We start from the raw sequence: 26,419 nt of genomic DNA, 5'->3' as shown, positions 1-26,419 counted from the left end.
CGCGACCCTCAGATTGTGAGTCGAGCGCCTTATCCACCTGGCCATGCCGGGCCCTTGTTGTATCAGATAAAGATCCTTTGATTGTGGTTACTTTAACAGTTAAAAAAACAAACTTTTTTTACCAAATTATTTTATACCTTAAAGAATTCATTCCAAATTTTGTGCATATGGTTTGGTTTAAATTTCGTGCAAATTTACACGAGGGCTATCTGCTCTAGCCGTCCCTAATTTAGCAGTGATAGACTATAGGGAAGGTAGTTAGTCATCACCACCATCAAACTCTTGGGCTACTCTTTTACCAACGAATAATGGAATTGACCGTTACTTATAACGCCCTCATGGCTGAAAGGACGAGCATGTTCGGTGATGGTAATTCGAACCCGCGACCCTCAGATTGCTATTCAAGCGCCTTAACCACCACTCCATGCCAGGCCTGTATTTGTTTGCATATATTTCAACCAGTTAAAATATTTTGAAATACTAATACATTTTCCCATACAAAAATTCAACATTTAATCCTTCTAAAACCCCTGGTCAAAATTAGTATAACAAATTCACTTACGTTTTATGTGCTTAAGTTTAATCCATGTATAAATAATATACAGAAATGATGTACTTAAAAGTATTTATCCCGTAGGCAAATTAACAAATTTAGAAAAGATACGGTAATACTGCATTGTAAATATTTTATTGAAAGAATAAGATCCTTATCATGAAATTATCATTCTAATTAGTGCTATGGATAATATTTTGTGAAAATAACTGCACTGGATTATTCTTTTTTTTTTCAAGTTTTGTCGCAAAGCACCACAAAAAGCTATTCTCGTGTAGCCTGGATTGGTTTTGAAGTGATAGACTAGAAGGAAGGCAGCTAATCAACAACACCCACCACTAACCCTTAAACTACTTTTGTCTGACTGAACAGTGGAGTATAACCGTCACTCTTATACAGCACCCACAACCACAAAGCGTAGAGCATAATTTTACAGCTATGGGCCGTGAACCATAAATCCTCGGAACCACAGTCCATACAAACTAACTACTGTTTCACATCCGGCTTCTACGTTTTACTTCTCTAGTATTCGTATACATACATAAAAACCAAAATAAAGTACATCAAATCATTCTTAACTTATAGATTGTAGTAATTTTATGTTTTTCTACTAAGAATCTTTTAGCCGCGGCATAGCGGCTCATAGAATGGCTCTGAGTTTTTCAAGTACAAACTTTGAGCTCATAGCTCCGTCATCTCTTGATCGATTGAGATCTAATTACAGTTTTCGACTCAGGAGGTCAAACCATTTCGATTGATGTATCTAAACACGCCTAACGTCTCATAGATTAATTTTCTCTAATCCTGTCTCAAAGAATTTCAATTTGAGGATAGGCTGGTAGAGATCCTGATAAGTAATAAAATCGAATCGGGTATACGTGCGCCCCAAACTTGGTGTTGCCGGCGCACAAAAAATATAGCTAATAAAAGGTCTCATAGATGAATTTACTCTAATCCTTCGTGAAAGAATTTCAAGTACTGAGGCTATTGAGGATTCCCTCTTTATTTATGACTGAACCACAGCTGCAAATCTATATTTTGTGGTTGTTAGTGCTCTAGAAAAAGTTATATTTTACTCACACTTATTTTATTTATATAAATAGTGAGGTGAGGGTAGTTGAAACTTTGTGAAAAGAGAAAAGTTATCGTAAATACGTATATTTTCAAATATTTTCAAAACGAGACCCAAAACTCGAGCGCTTTCGAATAGTTGACTATTCTTTTTCAGGATAATAAAGAGTTATGTTTAATGAGTGTGATGAAATATATAAGCCTCGGATGTCGATGTCACGTAAACAGCACGTTCAATATGAGTTGGCCTTGACAGCTAGCCAATCATAACCTAGAGTTGTTTGTGTCGTGACATCAACATCCTTTGTCTATTATACATTCACTACGAGTTGGCTTATTATGAAAGATCTACTTCGTTAGTTACTACTAATTAGACGAATCTTAAACAAGAAGGAACATAAAAAAAGGGTGTATGATTAAAAAATATTACGATCTGAAGTTACCTCCAAACGGCTTTACAGACAAACTGTAGATTTGTGTTTTTTAAACCCGGAATCTTAATAAATTACTCCTTTCAATCTTTGAATACTTCTCTAAGAGCAATACGTCTATATTCTATTAGCTGCAAACCTCTCTTTTTGTTAGTATCAGTGCTCATCAGGTGGTTTGAAACATACAAGCAGAATAATTCAACTTTTGAAATTAAAGACGGACATAGTCGTTGACAAGAAAATGAATTTCTACAAATTATAAAATGTAAAACAGACCATCTACAGCACTAATTTCATTACATATTTGTTTTATTTACACTATTCACTAGACATTACATCCAGAAAGCACGTTTAAACCTAAAAAACAATGAAACACTTTAAACAAAATTCAACTCCCGTTTGAAGGCACAATGAAATGAACAAGATAATTGACTAAATTCTTAAACCTAATTGACACTTGAGTAAGGAAACATATTATACTAATATAATTATAAGTAGGAAAACAACGATTTATAGGACACAATGAAGCGGTTTATTTACGGTGGAACATTGTTCTGTCTTCTTCATTATGCTTATAAATCGTTGCTTGCATATTTATTATTGAAATCTTACTGACGTTATGTATGCATCGCATTTAATAACTTGTAAAGCTTAACGTAAATTTGCTATATTAACGATCTTATCTTAAAGTAAGCGTATTTGTTTCTTGCAGAGTAAATCAATAAGTACTTTACTCGACATAAAACAAGCAATACACGTATGTTTTATTCTATCAAGCAAGTACGGTCATACAGGATACAAAAGTAGTAAAATAACCTATGAAGTATGTTAAATTACAAAATAAGGATTACTACTGCCCTTAAACTAATATTTTCAAAAACTATAAAATTTTCACATACCAAATTCATCACGGTTACTTTAAAAACAAATACTCTAAACAATTTGTTTTGTATCTCACGTGTTTTATAATGAGTTTCGAACAATAACAAAATACCAGGCGTCACATTTATGATAAAGGTAAACCTTAAATTTTTACCGTTATCGAATTATTTTGGTTAGTAATAAATACTGAGTCTTGAAACAACATTAAAAAATATTGAATTATTATTTTTCTAATTCATTTGTTATTCTAATTCAAGTAAAACTTTTCATATTTCTTTATTACATAATATGTATTGGAAAACAATAAAATCCTATCATTCTCTACAGGAGCAAAAAATTGACTCAAAATATATAATGATTACTATTACATAATATTTATGTAATGTATGAAATTGATAACAATAACACCAATTAGAGTACTTTATATATAGAAACTAATAATGGTAAGTAACTACCAAGTTTTCTCTGTATTGTACGATTCTACAAAAAATATCTTGACGCTGATTTTCAATAGGTAAATGCAGACAAAGAAAAAGTGATCGGACGAACCTCAAACCTTGTTTAATAATAACTATTTTTACGAAGAATTTTCAATGTACTGTAATTATTTGTATCTCTACAACAATACAATGCTCACAATAAATCCAATAGAAAAACCATCTCACTGGTAATCATTTATGCTCCAAGCATATTGATTAATCAAATTACTAAATGCCCAATGTTGAGCTACAGAAATGGTTTTATTGATATTAATTATGATTTGTTATATTAGGTAGATGTTTTGTTAAAGTTAAAACTGATATCAAAAATAAAAATTTAAAAAAACATTGGCTCACCTTGTAAACCACTTGACTGAGGAGTTGATACTTTGCAAGAGTTCAAAATATTTATGTATACTAGCATTGACTAACTGAGGTCTAAATACCGAATAGTAAATTAGATTCCTCTTTTATGGATATATTTCTTAGTGGATCAATTACTTTGAGGTTTCATAACATACTTAAGCACACTTTTCTGGTTCTATAATAGCATCATTAACACCCTCATTTAGCCTGGATTTAAGAATAAAATAACTTTGCTGTCACTTTACTAAGTCGATAAATACGGAGATAAATTGATGGATGTAATTTAGACTTCAGCATGGAGTTCTCGGTAAATTTGTTTGTTAAACAAGTATTCTATTTAAGAGCAAAATAAAATCTACAGAATTACTTAGTGATTAGGCACAAGAACAGCAAGACACAAACTTTCATTATGAAATGACTTATAATTTGTTTCCTGATCAATGGTGCCTGAGATGGTTTTTAATGATATAAAATACCATTTTCGTTTATAATTCTCAGTTATTCCTTACGGTTACCAATTGGAGCACAAAAACACACTGAATTTGGGTCAATATTTAAAATAGTTTGACTTGTATATATAGAATGAAAGTGTACGTTTCACAACTTCACTGAAATTTATAATAATTTCTCAAATGTGTGCGATTCTTATTGCATGTTACTATTAGGTTGCTTATAATTATTCAGCATTGAAGCTTGTATATTTAGGATTTTAAATAGTGCTTTAAACTTTAGTGCACTCACAACTAAAACAAATTTATCTAATTCATAATCAGTACTCATAACGCACTCGATATTTTATTAAAAGCAGAGTCTGTTTCATTTATTATATGTTTTATGAAAACAATCGATATTCCGCAAGCAAAATAGTAATATAAAACTTTATCTGCAATTAATTCAAGACGATTTTAATATACTGTTTTATGTTTACGGACTTGTTCACACTGGTGATTTTTTCTTACTCAATCGGTTCGGTTCGTTTAGAGAACAGTGAACAATAAAAGAAGTTATCGGGCCCGTTGCATGACATGCCACTAGAGGGCGCGTTACTATGGCGCCATGATGATCTCATTATAGAGTGTCTCAACGTGTCTGAACATGTGATTACATCATCAATGTCTAGATTTAAGTATGTTCTAAAAGTTCCTAGTAAAGCTATTATATTAAGAAACAAGTATTATAACACTGTTACACAAGTCAGTTTGTATCACACACATTATATAATTATCCATCATTTGAACGAGGCAAATATTATAGGCAATAATTTACTTTACATACTGTTACAATCATCTATTGCCTTATTTATGTATAAAACACCTCCCTAATTCATTTGTTCTATAGTTTCACTTCTATATTCAACTTGTATGATATATATATATATATTGCTTTTTCTAGAGCTGGATAGTGTTACTATCACATTTAATGTACTGATATAAATAAAAAAAATCTGCTATTTCAATCTTATCAACTTTATAGTCTTCACTTACATATGTTTTACAAAGGTGGATGGTGCTACTAGGTGGATTGTGTTACTAAGGTTCTATAGGCAGTTGATGTTAATAAGCGATTGGTATTACTATGGTTCTATAGGCGGATAGTCCTGTAGGATTGCATCCAGATTTCAATCTTATGTTTATAACTTCCATTTATATATTATATGTGTTCCTATAGGTAGATGTGTCACTAACACATTCAGCTTACAACTGAAACGTTTTTATTACACCTAATGTTTCATTGTTATATATATTGAACTAAGCTGATTGTATTCTTATGATTTAGTTTACATTTAAAGTATTGTATTATAGTTTTTGCTTCTATAATTGATTTGCATAACATACTTTTTCGCAATTATCGTCCTAAAAACGATGCTCATTTAAGTCTCAAAATATCATGCAATCATTTTCTATACAAGTTTACAGTTTCACTTGTTTGGCTTTATGGATTAAGTATACCATTCCTCTACCCATATAACTATGATTTTTGTTATACTTGGCAAAATAGTTTTAAGTGAAATGATAACACAGGCCTGCGATGGTTTTATTGTCTTGATATTTTTACATGTTCTACAGTAACTCCTGTACCCTTAGATGGGGCGTAGTGTTTTGTTTAAATTATAGTTGCTTTTAAATCTTAATGTTATGAGAATCTTAAATATATTGAGGACAATTCTAGTACTTAAAATGAAAGCAAAAACGTGAGTTGCATGGTTATAGATAATGTTTTCGACTGCACTGAAGCTTCCATATTTTTACTAAGAACGACCCATAACATCAAGAGTTGCATATTACCCATATAACTATACATCATTATAGTTACAGACGTTTTTCATTAGTTTTAACATTTCAGTCAGTAAAAAACACGTCTTTCAGGAAATTGACTGGTTTACACATTTATAAAATAAATGTAATACATATATTATGTAAACATTATGGTAAGGCATAGATAGATAAAGCAAAGCAACTGCATGGCTCGTGAATAATACATCAAAACACTTTTATCTTATCACATCCAGATCTATATCTAGTTGTATCTCTACCTATTCAACATCCGCCCACAAGTGTGTGTGAAACATGTTGTTAACTTCTATCCATGAAAATTTAGTTTAATTTAACATCTAGTTGACGTCAAAAATTAAAATATCGCAATTTTTGTTTGTCATTTTCCCAGAAAATTAGAGAATACATCGGTGTAAAAACATGTTTATCTGAAATGAACAGCATTCCTGATTTCACAACGTGATTCCTTCTCGAATATTTATAGAATTAGCAAGTTTATGATAAAACTATACGGTAGAAGCATGCATGTATTTACCCAGGACTGACAGGTTTACGAAAAAGCTGATTTTTGGGTCGGTGCTCACTTGACACTCATAAATACCTTGGTCCTTCAACTGAGTAAACTTTATCTGCAAAACCCAGTCATTACCATTACTTGTACGGACGGTTTGGAAACGGTCATCACTGATGTATGTGTCAGTTCCAACAGTGAGAACATGAAAGTCTTTCCTTCGAATCCATGATACCTGAAAACAATAACAAAGTTGATGAGCCAACATAGATATATTTAAATGTTATATATATATATATCTTTTTTATTCCTATAATTACAACTCAAACAATAAAACAAAATATGGATGTAAACTGAATAAAGCTGTGTGTTGATACAGCAAATACAGTCTTGGCCAAAATGTTCTATATTGATGTTACTGTCTACATGTATGGAGTAGTTATTGAGTAAATGCCCGAGTAGTAATAGAGAAGGTAGCGTATGATAGGTCAAACATGTACGAGTTGTCAGAACAGTAGCGTACTCCAAGTGTATTATATCCAGAATCCTGAAACGTCATCGGACTAGAGGAAACGTTGTTCCAGGAAAGTCTATTGGCAGACGCCAAAAAAAAAAGTACTGCCCGAGATGACCATGTTTTCACCAGGTTTACAAGGTCGAAAGAGGTTTTGCAACATTTTACGACAGGAATGGCATGAACACCTTCATTCCAGGGTATTCAGAAAAACAGTGAATACGAGACTGACCAAACAAGGTTATTTTACAAGAAGGTCTATCTGCAACCCAATATTAACCAGAATTCACCTTTGTCACTGTCTTATTTGGCAAGACAGCATATTAACTTATAGTTAGGACACTGGTGACATATCATATTTTCATACAAGTCTGTTTCCGGCTTCTTAAAGCTGATTGTAGAATTCGTATTCATCATTTATCCAGAGAACAGTGAAGTAATACTTTCTTTACCACAGGGAATACACAGGAATTGGTGCAGTACATGTTTGGGCAGCTGTTCATCATGGTAGAAAAACTGCCCTTGATATCCTACAGGGAAACGTCAATGGCGCCTTCTACAAGCATCAAATGGAGATGATATTTCTGTCATATGCTAGTGCAATGTTTGACAATAACTTCGTTTTCCAGGATAACAATACCACTGCTCAGTGTGCTCATATTGTAGAGCATTATCTCAACCAGAAAGACGTTACAAGATCGCCATGGCCAGCAAAGTCTCCAGATTGTAATCCCATTGAGAACTGTTGGGCATCACTGAACCAGAATATTGTTAACCACGACCCTAAATCAGCTACTGTAGCTGAGTTGCAGCGCATTCTAGTGACAAGTTGGGATGAAATCACGATAGATCACATCAAAAATATCATCGACAGAATGCCACATCGCCTTGTGGAGGTTATTAGAGTACGATGAGGGCCAACCAAGTACTGAATGTGTATATAAACTGATATAAGGATACAGACACTATTTATAATGATTTGATGTTATATATTTCATTTTATATGTTTTGGTAAGGTTTAGTTGTGATAGGTGAAATGCTGAATTACACATCTTTCCACAGTTGTCTGATGAAATTGTTTGCTGTTCTAATATATCATTCATGATGTCTATAGAACCTGTCTCATTATACAAATTACATATGTAGATGTTTAATATAACATGCATTTCTCAGTTTTACAAAGCTAAGTGTATTTCTATTCCATCTTAATAATAATTATCTTATTTGTCATAAAATATGTAAACATTTTAGCCAAGACTGTAGGTTGTTGTTTTTCATGCAAAACGATTTGTATAAATAAATGTAATTTAGAAAAATATATAAATTTCACTCAAATAACTTATGTTACATCATAATATAACAGCTACTTCCATTTATAAATAAAATTCAAATCGTCTCATTAAATTTCCTTATTACGCTGCTTATTATCACATACAATTAATTTGTTGTCAGCTAGTTACAGATTATTTCGCTGCTGATCTATGCCATTCGCTTGTCATAGTGGAAAAATAAGGACAATTTATATTCTTATTATTCTCTTAAATAACTGCACACCATAGCACTGTTCGGATTTCCGAACTCTTAAATAACTCCACACCATAGAACTGTTCGGATTTCCGAGCCCTTAAATAACTCCACACCATAGCACTGTTCGGATTTCCGAGCCCTTAAATAACTCCCCACCATAGCACTGTTCGAATTTCCGTGCTCTTAAATAAAATCAATCCAACTACCATTACTCGGATTTCTGGGTTTCCTGAGATTCCTTACATACCTTAAACTTTCTTTCTCATAAATTCGTACCGTTAGCTGCTTGAAAAAACAAAAATAACAACAACTTGCAAATATCGAGTTCCTAACGATCCTCCCAGATTCAGGTATCTATTTAGTTCCTAACGATCCTCCCAGATTCAGGTATTTAATTAGTTCCTAACGATCCTCCCAGATTCAGGTATCTATTTAGTTCCTAACGATCCTTCCAACTTCAGGTATTTAATTAGTTCTTAACGATCCTCCCAAATTCAGGTATTTAATTAGTTCCTAACGATCCTCCCCAGATTCAGGTATTTAATTTAGTTCCTAACGATCCTTTCAAATTCAGGTATTTATTTAGTTCCTAACGATCCTCTCAGATTCAGGTATTTAATTAGTTCCTAACGATCCTCCCAGATTCAGGTATTTATTTAGTTCCTAACGATCCTCTCAGATTCAGGTATTTATTTCTACTAGTACTATGTTCTAACAGGTAGTATAAGGATTATCGTTATCAATGATTATACAAAACACTTATCTATCTGTCTATCATAAGATGAAACCGTAACGACGATAAAGAGATCAATATCTAATTAATTGTCTCTTTATTCGTATTCACGGCTTCATCGGATGGCTAAATTCATTTTTTAATACATATCTCTTCTTATTCGAGACTCAACTTTTTCCCCTGTATCTAAGAGGTAAATGAGAATCTTATCGTTTATTATTCTTTAATTTACACACACACACAAATATTCTCTCGGGTTTTTCTTTTCAATTTCACGCACCGCTCGCTGTCTATGAAATACTAAGAATGAGATATTTCTTAAGGGTATTTAATTAAATATTCTAAATGATGACGATACGGATGTCTACAGTATTCTCCAATCATTTTGTTTTCAGATATTTTACTTTTGATACACCGTCTTTACCAAAATAACGGATACTTTTGTAATAATATATGGAATTCATAATATATATATAAGGAGTTAATAACGCTTCCTTGGTATGTAGTATCATAAAGATTTGTTTCAGAGAAAATTAAAATTTTCCCTTTAGGTTTCCTTAATGTGAAGAGTCGTCTGATACAGTTATAAAATATCATTAATACCAATTATATTTAAAATTGATTTCCTCTTTGTATATTTTGTAAAATATTTCCATCATATTTATTTTCGTGAGGAAACCTTTTATGAAATCAAAATTATAAGTATATCACATACAATAGAATGTTCATTCATTGAAATGTTGTTTCTTTGTTTTAGATGTTGGTACAAAGCTATAGAACAGCTATCTACTCTAACTCTTCTTCATTTTGAGCTGAAATGATAAAGATAAGATAGGTAGTTAGTAAATAATACCCACCGCTAACTCTTGGGTTGTATTCAAACATTGAACGCAGCTACAGCTCTATAGTGCGCAGCGCAATTTTGCGAATAGCACGCAAACTATAGACTTCACAGTCCGGCATGCTAACCACCAGGCTACGCCAGACTAATATATTAAACGATAATTCAAAATTAATCTGTAAACTAGTAATAAAGCATTTGGGTTTCCATAGTCTGTTTTAACAAGATATATTAACTCTCTTTTTAAATAAAGATTGTACTGTCTAGCTGTAAAAGTGGTAACCTTCCAGCTCACTCCTTCAGAAAATCTAATTACAAAGGCCTGCAATGGTTTTATTGTATTCGAATTGTTTACACGTTCTACAGTAATTCCTGTACGCTAAATCCAAAAATTATAACCATTTTTCTCCATCACGTACAGGTTTTTCACAAAACGTTATAACGCAATACATAAAAGAAAAACCACAACACGTAGTCTTGAGACTAAAAGACGTAGATTTAAAAAAATCAGTATGAATGAGGATGTATATTCGTTTGACATCAATGTTTTCCTTTTTTTTTTTCAGTTTGTTTGAATTTCTGTTAACAAACATAATAATAAAAAATGTTCATTGTGGTAAACGAAATGATCTTAAGTAACAGTTTTTTTTTCTTTCCGATTTGTAAAAAAATCCTTTAGTGATAGAAAAAAATGAATATTATTTTCGAAATCTGTGTAACTGAATTATGGAAAATCTGTTATTAAATCTAAAATAACTGTTATGAAGTTTACATTCTTAGGCCTGTGTTGTTTTTATCTACAATTTCAGTAATTTCCAAAATGGTTTTAATATGTTTACGAACTTTAATTAATAAACTTTTAAATTCACAGGCTTATGTTATCACATTCCATGTTCTGCCATTATCACAAAAAAGATCAAAATTATTAGAATTACATCTCAGTGATTTTTAAATATATGTTTTGTGTGTTTCATATCTTCCATATTTATGTCTTTAATCTGAAAAATTAGCACTTTTATATTGTTAAAAAGACAAATAAATACTATAAAATATTTAAAGTACGCATATTTCAGCCTTCCAGTTGCTCAGCGCATGTCTGTGGACTTACATCGCCAATAACCCGTAGATACTCGTGGTGGGCAGAGCACGGATAGCTTTGTGTAACTTTGTACTTAACAACACAATATTTAAGATAAGGGGTTAAAGTTACTTTCTTGAAAAATAACGATATAGAAAATGAAATCTCTAAATAGAAAACTATGTATTCTAAATATTATTTATATCATGGCTAATAGACATATGATATTACTAATAGTAGCATAAAGATTGATTACTGTTGAGTTCTTTTTTTTTCTCTTTCTCTTCTAATAGTATGATAAAAAAACAGAGAAGCACAAAAAAAACCCACAATGCCTCAGCCTCATGCCGACTAAAAGCAAAGCGTGTATCATACAGAAACTGTAAATATAAAATAAAGAATTTTATTTGTTAATTTTACGCTACACTGTGTTACAATTTTCGTGATCTAACTTATTTCTCTTTAAATAATTAAAATTGGTTGGTTTGAAAATGTTGTTAATAATGTATATCTTAAGGAGTTCTTCTATAAATATTATTATTATTCAATTCATTTTACTCTGAATTTCTATTAAAAAATATATATATACTTTCATTTTAGTCCCGATATGTCTCACAAACACCTAAAATATATATAATTATTGGGTTTCAAACTTTAACAAAGATGCTTTATTGTTCTCGTTATTCTTGTGTAATTTAAAAATCACCTAATAGTTACACTGATATGAAATTTTCACACTGTCTTATATCCTGATAAATCTGTTTTATGTAACAGTTAAAACATGTTTATCCAATTCACATTTATGTTACAATCTTAATATTTGTCCTATACGTGAAATTTAATTACAGCTATGAATTTTCCCTGAATGCTTTGACAATATGTCTCGAAATGTAATTGAGCTATGAGGATTGTTTATCTAATTCAATTACTCTATAAAGGAAAAAAAGAGGAAACGAAATATGCAAAATCCATTATACACCATAGGTGTAAGGCCTACTAAGAGCGACTTTTATGGATGCATATTAATTTCTGTGTTGTTAAAAGTTAACAAAGAATCTTTTCCTAATCCAAAATTATTAAATCGTAATTTTCATGTAATGCTGTAGCATCAAAATGCCAATTTTCAAAGTTCTGTTTATGTCGTTTTATCCTCATAAAGGTATGTTACATTTTAAAGAAAATGCATGTGCAACAAATACGTTTGAGCAAAATAAATAAATAAATAAAGTATTCCGTAAATTGTTTAATTTCGAAGTTTAAGTTCAAGGGAGGTACAATTCAATCTACGCGTTGATCAACGTGTGCTAATGAGTAATACTAGTTTCGGAGAATTCCACTTCTCATCAGTAACCCTGAACACAAGTTAACCAAAGAGAGATAAGCTGGACCTATATACTAAATTTATTTATTATATCTGCTATTTTGCGGCTATATAACGTGAAGAACTGAACAGTGGCCAATGACACTTTTTCTTCACTTCACCTTTTCAGTGTATAGGTTTTTTTTTATAGTGACTACAAAGCACGTTCACACCAACAGTATATTTGACGTTTGAGCATGTTTTGTTTTTATTTGACTTTCGAATAGGTTTTTTAAGCGATTTTTTAAATTTTGTTTATAAATTCAATGTTTTGGTGAATTCTGAAACGTTTGTTAACAAGTGAATAAACAGGAATGATGATTTAAAATTTTTGAAGAAGAGGGGCTAGAAAGTTGTGATGACTAATTAAATCCTTCGAAGGTAGGGTGAGTACTCACAGTATCAACATTGGCAGAGATAGTTTTTAGTAGCTTTGCAAGAACTGCTAGAAATAGTATATTTTAGTGGCCACGTTTTCTGTTTGTGTTGACAGGTAAGAATGAGAACTGAGTGAAATACCACAACTGTATATATTTCGACACGTTCTGCATGTACAAAAAAAAAACGAATCAAACCCAATACATTTTACCTCATTATTGCTCGGATAAGCCAGATTTTCATGTTATATCTATATCAATTAATGAAAGTTATTTATCTAATTATGAAGTGCTGTAAATACATTTTGTGCAATAGCTAATAAAACATAACACATTTTTTCCAAGCTCACGTTGATACTTAGAAGATGCATACATGTAAGATAATTGGTGAGGTATTTAATTTTGTAAAATAGATATTCAAAAGCTTCTAAGCTACTTTGTTGATTGTGGTGAGAAAGAAAGCGCAATCGGAACAGTTTGAGTTCTAATCCTATATTCAAATGGCTTATCTTATAATGATCTTCATTGAAATGAAAAAGAAACAAAAAACGTTCAATTTTAAATTAAAAAAAAAGACTTTCTATGTGTCAATAACAGATGCTTTTATGAAATCACAATGGCACAAAAATACTGGTTTTCCTATTACTATTTCACGTAATAAGAGATATCATTATATTATATATTTATAAATAATTTAGATTATAAATATTTCTATGAAGTACCATAAAATCTTAATAAATATTTATATGTATATATATATATATATTGCGTTTCATGAGATATTAGGGGGAGAAAAAAGGGACGTTCCCGAGCCATAATCTCAGATAAAAGCTTGTTTGTTTGTTTTTTACTTACCACCATTTTTTTTATCTTTCACCTTACCATGTGAAAATAGCGTTTGTAAATGATAAAACTGCGGTTTCTGAGTATCTCTTCTTAGTAAAGTGCTGATGCAGCTTTTTCACTAAAAATGTGGAGTTGACAGCTAGTGAATCAAGCGTAAACTTTCATTATTTGCCCCACGAGAAAACACGTCATTTGACAGACAAAGAAAAGATATTGACAACTTTCTGGATGAATCATAAGGGACAGTAGATAGCGGCTTTCAAGAGCTATTCTCAGGTTGTCAAACTCTTCAGAAAACATAGGATTCGGCGGGAGTCCGTTTCCAGATAGAAGAAAAGAATTAATGAACAGTGTGAACAAGTTTTTCTCGAAGTAAACAAGTTTTTGAGTCATTTATCAAACCATGTGACGACTTAGTGAACATTTTGAAAAATTAAACGTATACATTTTTATGTGTTATACGCTGTTTATAAAAATGGAAATATTGTTTTCAATATTATAAATAATCATTGAAATAATTTGAAAACTTGCAAAAATATTGTACTATTTTGAGAATGGTGAAATTAATGTAAAATAAATATAATCTCAATATCAGTGAGAGCTCATAGTTTGTCGTTGAAATCAGTTATTATTATAATAGAGTGGATAGGAATTGTTTCTACTATTGTCTTCACAAAAGACTTGCTCGTTTAGGAATAAAAATTTTGTGTATGATCAGATTTACTTATGTGGAATATAATCTTTCTTCACAAACTTCATATTCATAAGAAAAACCTATATTGAACAAAACTATAATTATATATTATTGTAAGATATTCTAATGATATTTGATGCAACTAGGTTGACTGAAACTCAATTTCAACCTAATATAAAATCAAATTATTGTATATCTTTATTCAACTTTGCGTAATGTGTCTTTTCACTTCTTATACTTAAAGCTCTTTTTCTTTCAGTGGTAATGATATTTTGTTGATAAAATTCAGGAATTCAAATTATTTGAATATGAGAATCCGTTTCTTCAATTCCTTCAGACTAAAAGAGAATTCATAAAATATTTTATAAATTTATTTTTTATAGTTTGCTTGAAGATAAGCACAAAGCTACACAATGAGCTATCTGTGCGCTACCCACCACGGGTATCGAAACCCGGATTCTAGCGTTGTAGGTCAGCAAACATACCGCTGTGCCACTGGGGGGGGGGGGGGTTATGAATTTATAATGCCTCGAGAGAAATGAAAAACAAAACATCATGAGTTTGGACTACATGATATTTTCTGTGAACTTGAAATCACCTGTATTACATTTGTGGAATATTTTGTGAAACTGGCACTCACTTCATCACCTAAGAAAATACAGGAATACATACACACACACACACACACACACACACATATATATATATATATATATATATATATATAGTCTATGAACAATAAATTCTGTCAGATGGAAATGAATCCGTCCCGAAAAATTCCTTAGGTTATGAGCAGAACAAATGGAACTGGTAAATATCTAATTATGTCAATTAAATATTCAACATCTAACCATCTCTTGCCTTATGTAAATATAAGGTAAAACAAAGAGAGATAAAAGACTGCCTTAAAACTTAGATTAGGGTAATAGTTGTGAATTCTCTAATCCTAGGGAGTTGTGAAGAGAAACGAAGGCTCAAGTACAAATCAGTTAATTTGACAATTAGAAATAAAGGCTTAGGAAGTGGCTAGGCTTTAATTAAAATGAAATATATTCTTTATATAACAATTACTATGATTCGATTTGAACGCCTTCTGTTGGAAAAACTTGATTATAATCGATACTATTCGTCATAAGAAAATAGTACTAGGCTTATTGTACTTTCAAACACTATATTTTTTATTCAGTCCCTTATTGTTTTTCCGTGAGGAATATTGGACATGGCGGACATAGTTTCGTATTTTTATTACATTTTTTTTCTTTAACGTCATTTTTTTTTTCATACAAGGATATCTTGACATGACGGACATGGTGTGGTTGAAATAATGCTATTCACTCTTCTTCTCGGAAAAACCCTAAGTGACCGAATAAAGAATGTTGTGTTACAAAATTCAATAAGCTTAACATTATTGTCTTATGACAAATAAAATTGATTATTTTCTTTATGTATTTGAAACAGTGCCATGAAGTAAATAATGAAAAGAAAACACTGAAGTTATTTAACAGTCCAACTCTTCGAGGGAGCATTTTTATTTTAAGCAGTCCAATAATGCATTTCTATTCTCACAGAATACATCATGCTTTTAGGGGCTGCGTTCTCGTGTTTCCAAATTTAAAAAAAAAAATACCGTTACGTTTGTGAAGTGCTTTAAAAAAACGATCAATATGGAGATTTCAATTGCTAGTGGCGAGAGATTGAATAAAATTGGACAACTGAACATATTCGTATGCATTTGGATTTAAATAGAGTAGAAGTTTCTAACAAACTAAAAATGGTTTATCGGACAGTCGTCATGTAAAGTGGCGTTGTATTGTAGGTTCTCATTTTCTGTTTACATCTTGAATTGATGTATATTCTACATAATGAAAGCACGTGAATAAACCTTGTATTGTTGAAATGCTTAAAGCAAGTTTCTATATTTATTGAATTTATTCCTCAACATCATTTTAGTCTGTATTGAGGGATATTGAATGACTCTTTGAAAAATTGAAATATGCCATATTTTAAGCACCATTCGTAATATAAAGAAGGTAATACAATTTTTGCATGTATGTGTTTTTGATCTGATGATCAGGAAAGATAATACTTCCCTTGAATTATTTCCCTGACGCAAAAATTAAACCGTTGAAACACAATACTTTAAACCATGTGTTATGTGTACAACTCTAATTAAAATTAAGCTTAGAAAGTGGAAAAGTCTTTAAACATTCAAGGTTACCTCACGTGAGGGAAATACGCCGGGGAAATATGTATAGATAAACATTCTCTTCAACTAGGCTTTCATCTCACAGTCTAATTCTCAGGAGCGTAAGCTAAAAGTGGGAAATTAACAATCTTCAAATAAAATAATGCAATACACTTCCTCAAGAAACTTTAAACAATTACATAAAGATACTAAGGTAATTCACCATAGAAAATTGAACGGAATATCAAAGTGTTGGTGAACCGCCTTGCACAAGCTACTTATACGCAATATAAAGTTAAAATCGTGTATTTTTGTAAATAAGCACAAAACTAGACAATGGGACATCTGTGCTGTGCCCACCACGGGTATCGAACCCGATTTTGAGCTTTACAAGTCCGCAGACATACCGATGAGGGGTGTTTAAAGAATAGCTAAGTAAAACACAGAGATATAGCTGGAAGAGAGGAAGGATCAAATTATGGCTATTTTAGTACCAAAAATCGACATATCCTAAAGATAAATGTAACGTATTTGTTATTATATATTTATTTTAGTATTGACGTTGTTTAGATTAAGTTTATATTTAAAAACATGCATAGCTTGTAGTGTTAGATATTTATTGCGAAAGTCCCGCCTTTCTCCAAAGCTGTAGAAGATTCTCGAGAGTAAGAATCAACAATATATGTATATACGTAAACACTTAAATTGTATTGTTACGTAAGACTGAATTTTCTGGAAAAACCTTCCCACGGCTATAAATATAACCAACGCGACGCGCCAGGGAGAGTATCTATTATTACTTCACTATAATCAGTGTGCTGTAAACTTCGGAAGGTATAACTGTGATTGTTATAGCGCTTCTGTTAAAACTTCAGATATTTGACCAGTAACATTTACAAAGTTCGAACATTACAAACCATTTAACTTCAGATGATTCACTTCTGACATTAGTATTTTTACGAAGACATTATATAAATTCAACAGTGGAAAACTCAGCGTGTGTGGCAAAGGACAAAGCTTGCTAGCTTCACATTAAGTGAAATATATCTCCGTCAACTCGTAATCAACTGGCTGACCGTGAACCCTCGATAAGATATCAAGGAAGTTTTAAACTAGAAAGAAGATTTTATATTGTTTGTAAGTTTGTGAAACTTTTGTTTATAAATCATTGTTTGAATAACGATTTGTAATAACTGTTATTGTAAATTGTATTGTTGTTTGTATATTTAAACATATTTGTGTTAAAAACCAAAACGGTGTGTATCCATCTTGTTGGCAAATATCATAAACTGACTATATATCAGCTTTTACTTAACTGCTAAATCCAAAGTACAATTTAACCACTAAATTTAAATTTATCAGTTAACTCAATTTCAGGCTATTTGAAATTGTAATACGTAACACGTAGTTTCCTTAAGTAAGTTTGTAACATAGTTTCCTTTTTACATATGATATTTTGAATATCGGTATTCTGCGATAAACGTTGAGATATTATTCAGTTCTTGTTTCCAGTTTTGAGAATGTGTTTACAGCGTCAAGATAAATAAGTTGTTTTCTCCTTTTTTTTTCATGCTTAAGCTTTTGTTTTTCTAATACATTTGAAATCCGCTTATATAGACTACGCGTCATATGATCGTTATGTCAGTATTTCGTGACAGATTTAGCTAAGTCAAGTTATTCAGCATTCGACAACAACATTTTACACTACAGTGCTCTTAACGTAATATGTACCAAGATAAAACCTGAATAGCTACCGTGGTAATATCAATAAAGACATACATTATGCGTCATTCAGATCATACCTCGTGTTTTTCACCACTGAATTATTGGACTTTAAAAGCTTTTCTCAAATCTTGCATGTCTAATGTAATACAAAATTTTCGTGCATCCAGAATGTCCATTTGTTTGTTTGTTCTTTTCCGTTGTTCACGTCCTTGTTGCTAAGTGATCAGTTTAATCGATTATTCCAACCATTGATACTGTTTGTTCTCTCTTTAAAAAAGATTCGAAAACGATTCGTTGAAATAAACTGATTAAATCTGGTGTGAGCCACGCACAATTATATGAACATGAACAATGTGTGACTGCTTCAGTGCAATAACTAATTTCGTTGTGGAACAGAATTGGATATTATATATCATAAAATAAAACAGTTGGTATAATAAATGCTATCTTGGCATGGCTTGGTGGTTAGAGCGCTTGACTCGCAATCTGTGGGTCGCGGGATCAAAACCGGTCGCACTTATCGCCATGGGGCCATTATAATATGATGGTGAATCCTACTCTTCGTTGGTAAAGCGTAGCCCGAGAGTTCATCGTGGTGTTGACTAGCTGTCTTTTCTCTGGTCAATGTAATGAAGTTAAGTGTAAAGAACATCGGTTGGGGTTGAGCGAGGTGAGAATTGTTTGTTTGTTTTGAATTTCGCGCAAAGCTACACGAGGGTTATCTGCGTTAGCCGTCCCTAATTTAGCAGTGTAAGACTAGAGGGAAGGCAGCTAGTCATCACCACCCACCGCCAACTCTTGGACTACTCTTTTACCACCGAATAGTGCGATTGACATTATAACGCCCCCACGAGCATGGTTAGCGGGACGGGGATTCGAACCCGCGACCCTCAGATTGCGAGTCGAGCGCCCTAATCACTTGGCCATGCCGGGCCAGCGAGGTGAGAAAGCGAGTGACTTTTGGTATTAAGAGACTATATCACACTCTAAGTCGTTAGAAAATAATTGGAGGGAGTGGCTGTCTTTCTACGTTCAACCGGATTTAGAAGCTACCAGAACCCCTATGATTATGAGACTTTGTAATCCGATATAATGGAAACAGTTGTGTTCGGTGTTTTAATACCACCAAATAGTTGTTTTTATTCAATTAGACATTCAACGTTTCGCTTTACAGCTTCTTCAGGAGCGTTCCTCAAAAACACGAACTGTTATATTTCTAATATTACAATGTCTTATATACACCAATATGCATTACAGAAGATAAATGATGCATTCGGTGTTGTTTTGAGAAAGATGTTTAAAAGACAAGAGTTTAACAGAAATAAAGAAAAGAGCAGAAGATGTGAGAGAAAAGGAATAAACTGAGGAAGGGGTGAAGTAAGAAAGTCATATGCTATCAGTAAGAAGCAAAACCCAGCTCTAAATCGATGTGTTATTAATTATAGTAATAGACAGATATTTGCTATGTTCAACTTGGTATGAGTCAATTCCCGATATAGATAAATACAACCTTAATGAAACTGAAGGGAAAGCGAAGTGTGAATCGTAACAAAGTGGTGTCAGAAAGCGGTCTACCATAGTTCATCACTTCAAAATTAGGGATGTCTAGCGCGGATAACTCTCGAATATCTTTGCGCGAAATTCAACAAAACAAACAAAAATGTTAAGTTCTAGTAAACACATTAAAGCTACAAGTGTTACGGAATACCTCATTTTTATCAGATCAGGTGAAGTATAGGTAAATAAAAAAGTAAAATTTAGAACAAGAATAGCTGTTTAATTTTGATAAACTACTGAACTGATCAAAACAAAATCGCTGACACACAACATATAAAACTGCACTCTAGATTTGAGAGAAATTTTACAAATACCTGTTTGTGCATTTTCTTGTTCAGTTAGACCTTGCCTTAAAATATTTTTCAATAAATCTGATATCTCAAATCAAATTATATGCATAATCAAGCAACTGAATCAGCATATATATGTATATATATTTGAAGCATCAAAAACAACCGTTATAGTTACATTTATTGTAGACTCGAATGACTTCAAAACATCTATATGTCTTTAAAAACGTATTTCCCTAAACGCTCAGCAAACAAATAACTACAGCCCGGGAATTTTTTTATAGGAAAACGTTTTATTTTGATTTTAGGTGTATTTTCCGTAAGAGTCTTGCTGTTTGGTTGTATGATATTCATCTATGCTTACTATACGATGAGTTATTATGTCTATTAGTTATATACATGTTGAAAGTGACCAGTATCATCCAAATCGCTATTGTTGTCAAGAGAAAATATTTTTGAAATATTAAACAATTTTGTGTTTTCTCAGAAACAATTTGATTTTTTCCTTCTTTAGTTTATCTTCTTTAAAGCGTCACATATCCACTTGGCTACTGAATGTCATTTAGTACCAGAAGGAAAACTTGTGCTTCTCGTTTCTCGCACAGAAGATTTATTTTTCTTTTGGGGGGGGGGGGTAATTTGTGTTTAAATGTACACATTTATGAAATGTAAGGGCAGTGCTGTGTATTTAAAGCAACTGAAATAGCTAAATGGCTTGCCTTGACAACTCACGGAAGTGTTGGTTAAGTACGTAGAATTCTGGACGAATCTGATGGCCGTGCGGGGCGTCTCAATGACTACGAAATTAAATATATTCCACAATACGTCGTGCTCATTAAACAGCAATAATACCCTTTGAGCCGAATGGTATGATCACAAATGACACACCGATCGACTTCTCTAGCAAGAAACACCAGATCTAGCGACGCTTTCAAAACCTGGGTGTTGGGAGCAAGTATTAAAACTCGACAGGGTGACGTTATCGGTACTGTAAATATCTATAAACAAATGAAGAAATTCACATACAAAACCTTAACACACAGACATTGCTGGCTGAGGTGGAATTCCGAGGGATGTTAGATTCATTCCCATAAATAACCTTCCTTTTGCACTTCATAGTACTATCTACATCTCTCCCCTAAACATATAGTAACATCAGTCGTTCTTCTCTACTCCTAATTTCATTTTTGGACAATTTAAAAAAGGTTGAAAAGCTTCTCACGGACGCACACACGTCACTCTTTTAATTATATAGATTAGTTAAGTAATATCAAGTGTAAAATTTAAACATTTCTCTGTATTTTTTATTCTATTCGGTTAGATTTGTTGGAAATTGGCATGCAGTCCAAAAAGTGCAATATTTATTTATGTTGTTAATTTGAATAGTTATTCTTATTCTTATTGATTTTTTGCATATTTCTTATAAAGTTTAATCATGATAAGTGGGGTTTATAAATATAAAAAATTATAAATGATTTAATTAAGAGTTCGAACAATGTTGGCAAACTTTAATTGTTATCTTATATTCTGACCCGGCATGGCCAGGTTGTTTTTGAACTCGACTCGCAATCTGTGGGTCGCAGGTTCGAATCCCCGTCCCACCAAACATGCTCACCCTTTCAGCCGTGGGGGCGTTATTATGTGACGGTGACTCTCACTGTTCGTTGGTAAAAAGAGTAGCCCAAGAGTTGGCGGTGGGTGGTGATGACTAGTTGCCTTCTCTCTAGTCTTACACTGCTAAATTAGGGACGGCTAGTGCAGATAGCCCTCGTGTAGCTTTGCGCAAAAATTCAAAACAAACAAACAAATGTAATATTCGACCAAAAGTAGGTTCAATATATTTGTCGAATACTCCTGGAACACAATTTTAATCATGAGTTATTTGCATGATTTTTCTTTTTTTTTGTAAGCATTAAACACATCTTTAATTACCTCATTATTCTTAATAATTTACTCATCGCTAATTTCCTTGTATGTAAAAATATAATCGTGTATTTAAAATTGTCACCTTCTCCAGGAAACAGCAAAGAAATATTTATTCGTTTATAAAATTATGTACAATCGAACTACCTTCTCTTGTGCCGAGAAACGAAGATTTGAAAAACATTTTCAATCACTCAAGCATCTTGATAAAAGTTAGTTAGTGAACAATTCCACTTCCTTGTGTTTGCCTGTCTATGTGCATCTCGACTGAGAGTACAAGAAATAAGGTGTGATGTAGAAATGACAGTCATAGTCAAGTGGGTAAAGAGTTCACTAAATTTTTCCGGTTCCCACCCACATTATCTATTTTTAGATGCCATTCCGAAGTTGTTACTTCTTCTATAGCTGAAAATCCTTTCCAATCTTTGCCTCTGTAACGTAACTATATCATAACTTCGTATAGCCCCTAATCTCACTTCACAAACGTCAAGCAATAGCCTGGCAGGGAATTTGTTATTTAGCGAGCAAGTGGCGTATATGATGTATATATGTATGCATTATTCAATGAAATATTTCATGGGAAGCTGCAAACTATTTTGCATGAAAAGCACATCTATAGATAATACGAGCATCTTGCTCTTCAAGTTCACTCATTGCTTTCGGAACTTATTATAATATCAATAAATTATAATGGAAAGATATCTATAGGCTTAGTATTCGAATTAGTATATAGCGTTGAAAATTAGATATCGCATTCTGATTACAAAATATTGTTTAATTTTGAGTTCATTTTTGAAAAGTAACATGTTTTTAACAGCTACGGATAACACGCTATTAGATTTTCAGCCGTGTTAAGATGATTTTAGCTCGTTTATAGCAAACCTGATATGAACGGAAAGTTTGAAATTAAAATGTATAGTTAAATAAAATCAAGCATCACATCGTTACTACAATTACAAAAATAGTTTCTGTATTTCTGTAATGTTTGTTTTCATATGGTGTTTATAAACAAATATATCTTACCAATTCTGAAGCAAATTTCATTCTAAGGGCGTTTGGTTCGAATATGATAGATATCAATGCAGCTCACTAGTCAATAATAAAAAATTAGAAATAAATATATCTACCTCAACAGTAACATTATTCTCAAAATAACTCGGACTGTTTTTCGATACATATTGTTAATTAACACGAAATCATACACCAACTCAATCTAGAATGTTTAATACATACAACAAAAATCTACAAGAGTTCCTAATTTTTTTAAAACTTAGTTTGATCTATTCATCCCTAACAGGATCAGTAGTCTTTTTTTCAGTAACCATCGTCTAAGAAGTTTCATTAGTTTTGCTTGTGATTAAAAAATCCATAGTAAGCTGTGGAAATGATTATAATTACAATCAATTATTGCGGCACCTTTTGTTTAAACAGGACCATTTTTTTAGTTTCTTCTACAGCATGATTATAATTACAATCAATTATTGCGGCACCTTTTGTTTAAACAGGACCATTTTTTTAGTTTCTTCTACAGCATGATTATAATTACAATCAATTATTGCGGCACCTTTTGTTTAAACAGGACCATTTTTTTAGTTTCTTCTACAGCATGATTATAATTACAATCAACTATTGCGGCACCTTTTGTTTAAACAGGACCATTTTTTTTAGTTTCTTCTACAGCAACAGTAATGAGCAAGAGTAAATATTGTTTGATTTTCACGTATTATTACGCCGATATCGCTGTATATGGAAAAGCTATGTGAATTTATCGAAGCAAAGAAACTTTAAATTAGTAAACATTTAGAAGATTATTAAATAACTTATTAAAGCACGCAGACTTATTGTTTTAGAAATATTTCAGTCCAAGGGAGTAATTGTGTGTATGTATGCATCAACAAATATAATTACTTATAAAGCAACAGCGGAATGTCTGCGGACTTACAACGCTAGAAACCGGGTTTCGATACCCGTGGTGGGCAGAGCACAGACAGCCCATTTTGTAGCTTTGTGCTTAATTACAAAAAGAAAACTTATTTCATCTTCATAATTTAAAGTTTAAACACAGTGGTCTAAGCAGATATGTATCGTTTTTTTAAGAAAATAACAGAAACAAAGGTCAAATGTATTGCGCAGAAGCTCTAATTAAGTACTTGTTTGTAAATCTTATTTCTAACTTACTTTGTACTTATTCACGTGTATTTATAGGCTTATGACAAATAATTTGGTTAGTCAATATATTCCTCATAAACGTATATAGTATTTTCATATGTGTTTAATTTATCAATAAACTTAATTGCCAAGATATGTTAACATCAGTTTCGAGCCCCTAATGTGACATGTAGTTACTTTAAAGGCCTTTTTCGTGTTTAATGATAGTATAAAGTTAATTCTTAAGATATCTTTAGCATCAGTTTCAAGCTACTAATATGACAGTAGTTACTTTAAAGGCCTTTTTCGTGTTTAATGATAGTATAAAGTTAATTCTTAAGATATTTTTAGCATCAGTTTCAGGCCACTAAGATGTCATACTGTAGTTATTCCAGAGAACTTTTTGTGTTTAGTAATAGTGTAAACTATGGGTTTTTTGGGAAATTGTTTTCCATTCCTTTATAAAATTCAATCGTTCTGAGGCTGTGACGTTAAAAAACTTCATAAAAATCAGTTGACTTGTTGAAATACTTAATAAGCCGTTTAGAAAAAACGTTAAATATACAATAGAAAAAAAACCTCTGCGAAAGAAACAAACAAGCCACTGTCCTTGGCTTTTGAATAATTCTTTTCCAAGGAATCCTCTGTTTTGTTGCTCAAAGTTTTCCGTGTCCTTTTATGTCAGAAACAGGAGCCACTTAATGTTTATTGTTGAGTTTGTCACAATTCTAACTGGTCACAATAATAAGCATTTTTCAGATATTCATTGTAACGCAAATTAATTTGAAGTTTCAAAGGCAGCGGGTGAAGCCTAATTCTTGTAATTTCAAACTACATTTCCAACTGAAAGAAGTTCAAACAGCACTACTCAAATAATATAGTTATATAATAAGACAGTTTCAGCATTTTTTCTATTATACATTTTCAGTACTATTCCAGTCAGGTATTGTTCATTCTTATGTGTTTAAGCTGGATACGCAACTAATAGTAATAAACAAAAGCAAGATATCTGACATACCACACTGACTCCATGTCGTACTTTAGGATTCTGTATAATTTTTATCGGATTACACTTGTGTTTGAATTATTGCTCGTTTATATCTTAGTTCCTATTTTTAGCAACATGGCTTTACATTATATTTATCTTGATAAATATTACATATATGATATATATTACAATAATAATACCATACTTATCATTTTTCTCGAGCAAAATTCATTTTATTTATATATAATTATATTATTTTGCGTGTAATCACTTATCAAAAGTTCAATCATACTAAGCCTAATTTTGTTTAAAAAATAACCATATATTTTTTTTGTTAAAAATATGGAAAAGAAATAATTTAGATCACTTCTGAAAGTTTGAGATATGTAATCTACAAATTCTCATCATTATTTTAAGAGATCTGTATTGAATCTTAAATAACTTTACTCTAAATACCCGTTCCATTTATTACATCATGAGAAACAAAAACCCATTTTAATAAAAATTTTCTTAGAAAGTGTTTGGACTGTAGTTTTTAACACTGTGTATACATATATAAAGTTTTGAGCGAATATTGTATAGTGAATGATTGGAGCATCTACTCATACCAAATACAAAAAATATTTGAATTACTTTCAAATATTCTATGATTCGAAATTGTGCTTTCTAAGTATTACGCAAATCAAGTAATGAAATGAAAATAAAGTCTCGATTAGATCTAGAAGTTCATTAAATCATGGTAAAATCTCATTACGTGATTTTGACGTTTTAATACTCCCTCATAAAATGAAGTTCCCTGGAGCCTGCCGATTATGAGTTGAGTCATAATTTTGAATCATTAAAATTCTCTTGGTTATCTCTTGACAGATTCACCAGCAGACTATAGATAAAAGTGGTAATAGTAGAGTTCTACACTCAAAACATTTCTCTCATAAAGAGAGAAATAGAGAAACTTTATGGGATAGTTTGGACAGCTAATGTTATAGGTTATTTATGACTGTTATAACGTAATGCTTTTAAACATGTTTGTAGGTATGCTTATCATGAGTAAAGAATAATCGATTAAA

General features: G+C 31.8%; 1 protein-coding gene across 1 annotated transcript in view; it reads right to left on the bottom strand.

Moving 5' to 3' along the window:
• LOC106463573 (zwei Ig domain protein zig-8-like) overlaps positions 1-26,419 on the bottom strand; it is a 108,501-nt gene that overhangs the window by 18,633 nt on the left and 63,449 nt on the right. Inside the window, exon 3 of the mRNA XM_022391107.1 lies at positions 6,591-6,801. Coding sequence (XP_022246815.1) covers positions 6,591-6,801 — 211 coding nt within the window. The remainder of the gene's footprint in view (positions 1-6,590; positions 6,802-26,419) is intronic.

Source organism: Limulus polyphemus, unplaced genomic scaffold (assembly GCF_000517525.1).
Source record: "Limulus polyphemus unplaced genomic scaffold, Limulus_polyphemus-2.1.2 Scaffold1439, whole genome shotgun sequence".
In the NCBI taxonomy this organism is placed as follows: Eukaryota; Metazoa; Arthropoda; class Merostomata; order Xiphosura; family Limulidae; genus Limulus; species Limulus polyphemus.
The sequence above is the reverse complement of the archived record's forward strand: the minus strand, read 5'-3'. Positions and strand labels throughout refer to the sequence as shown.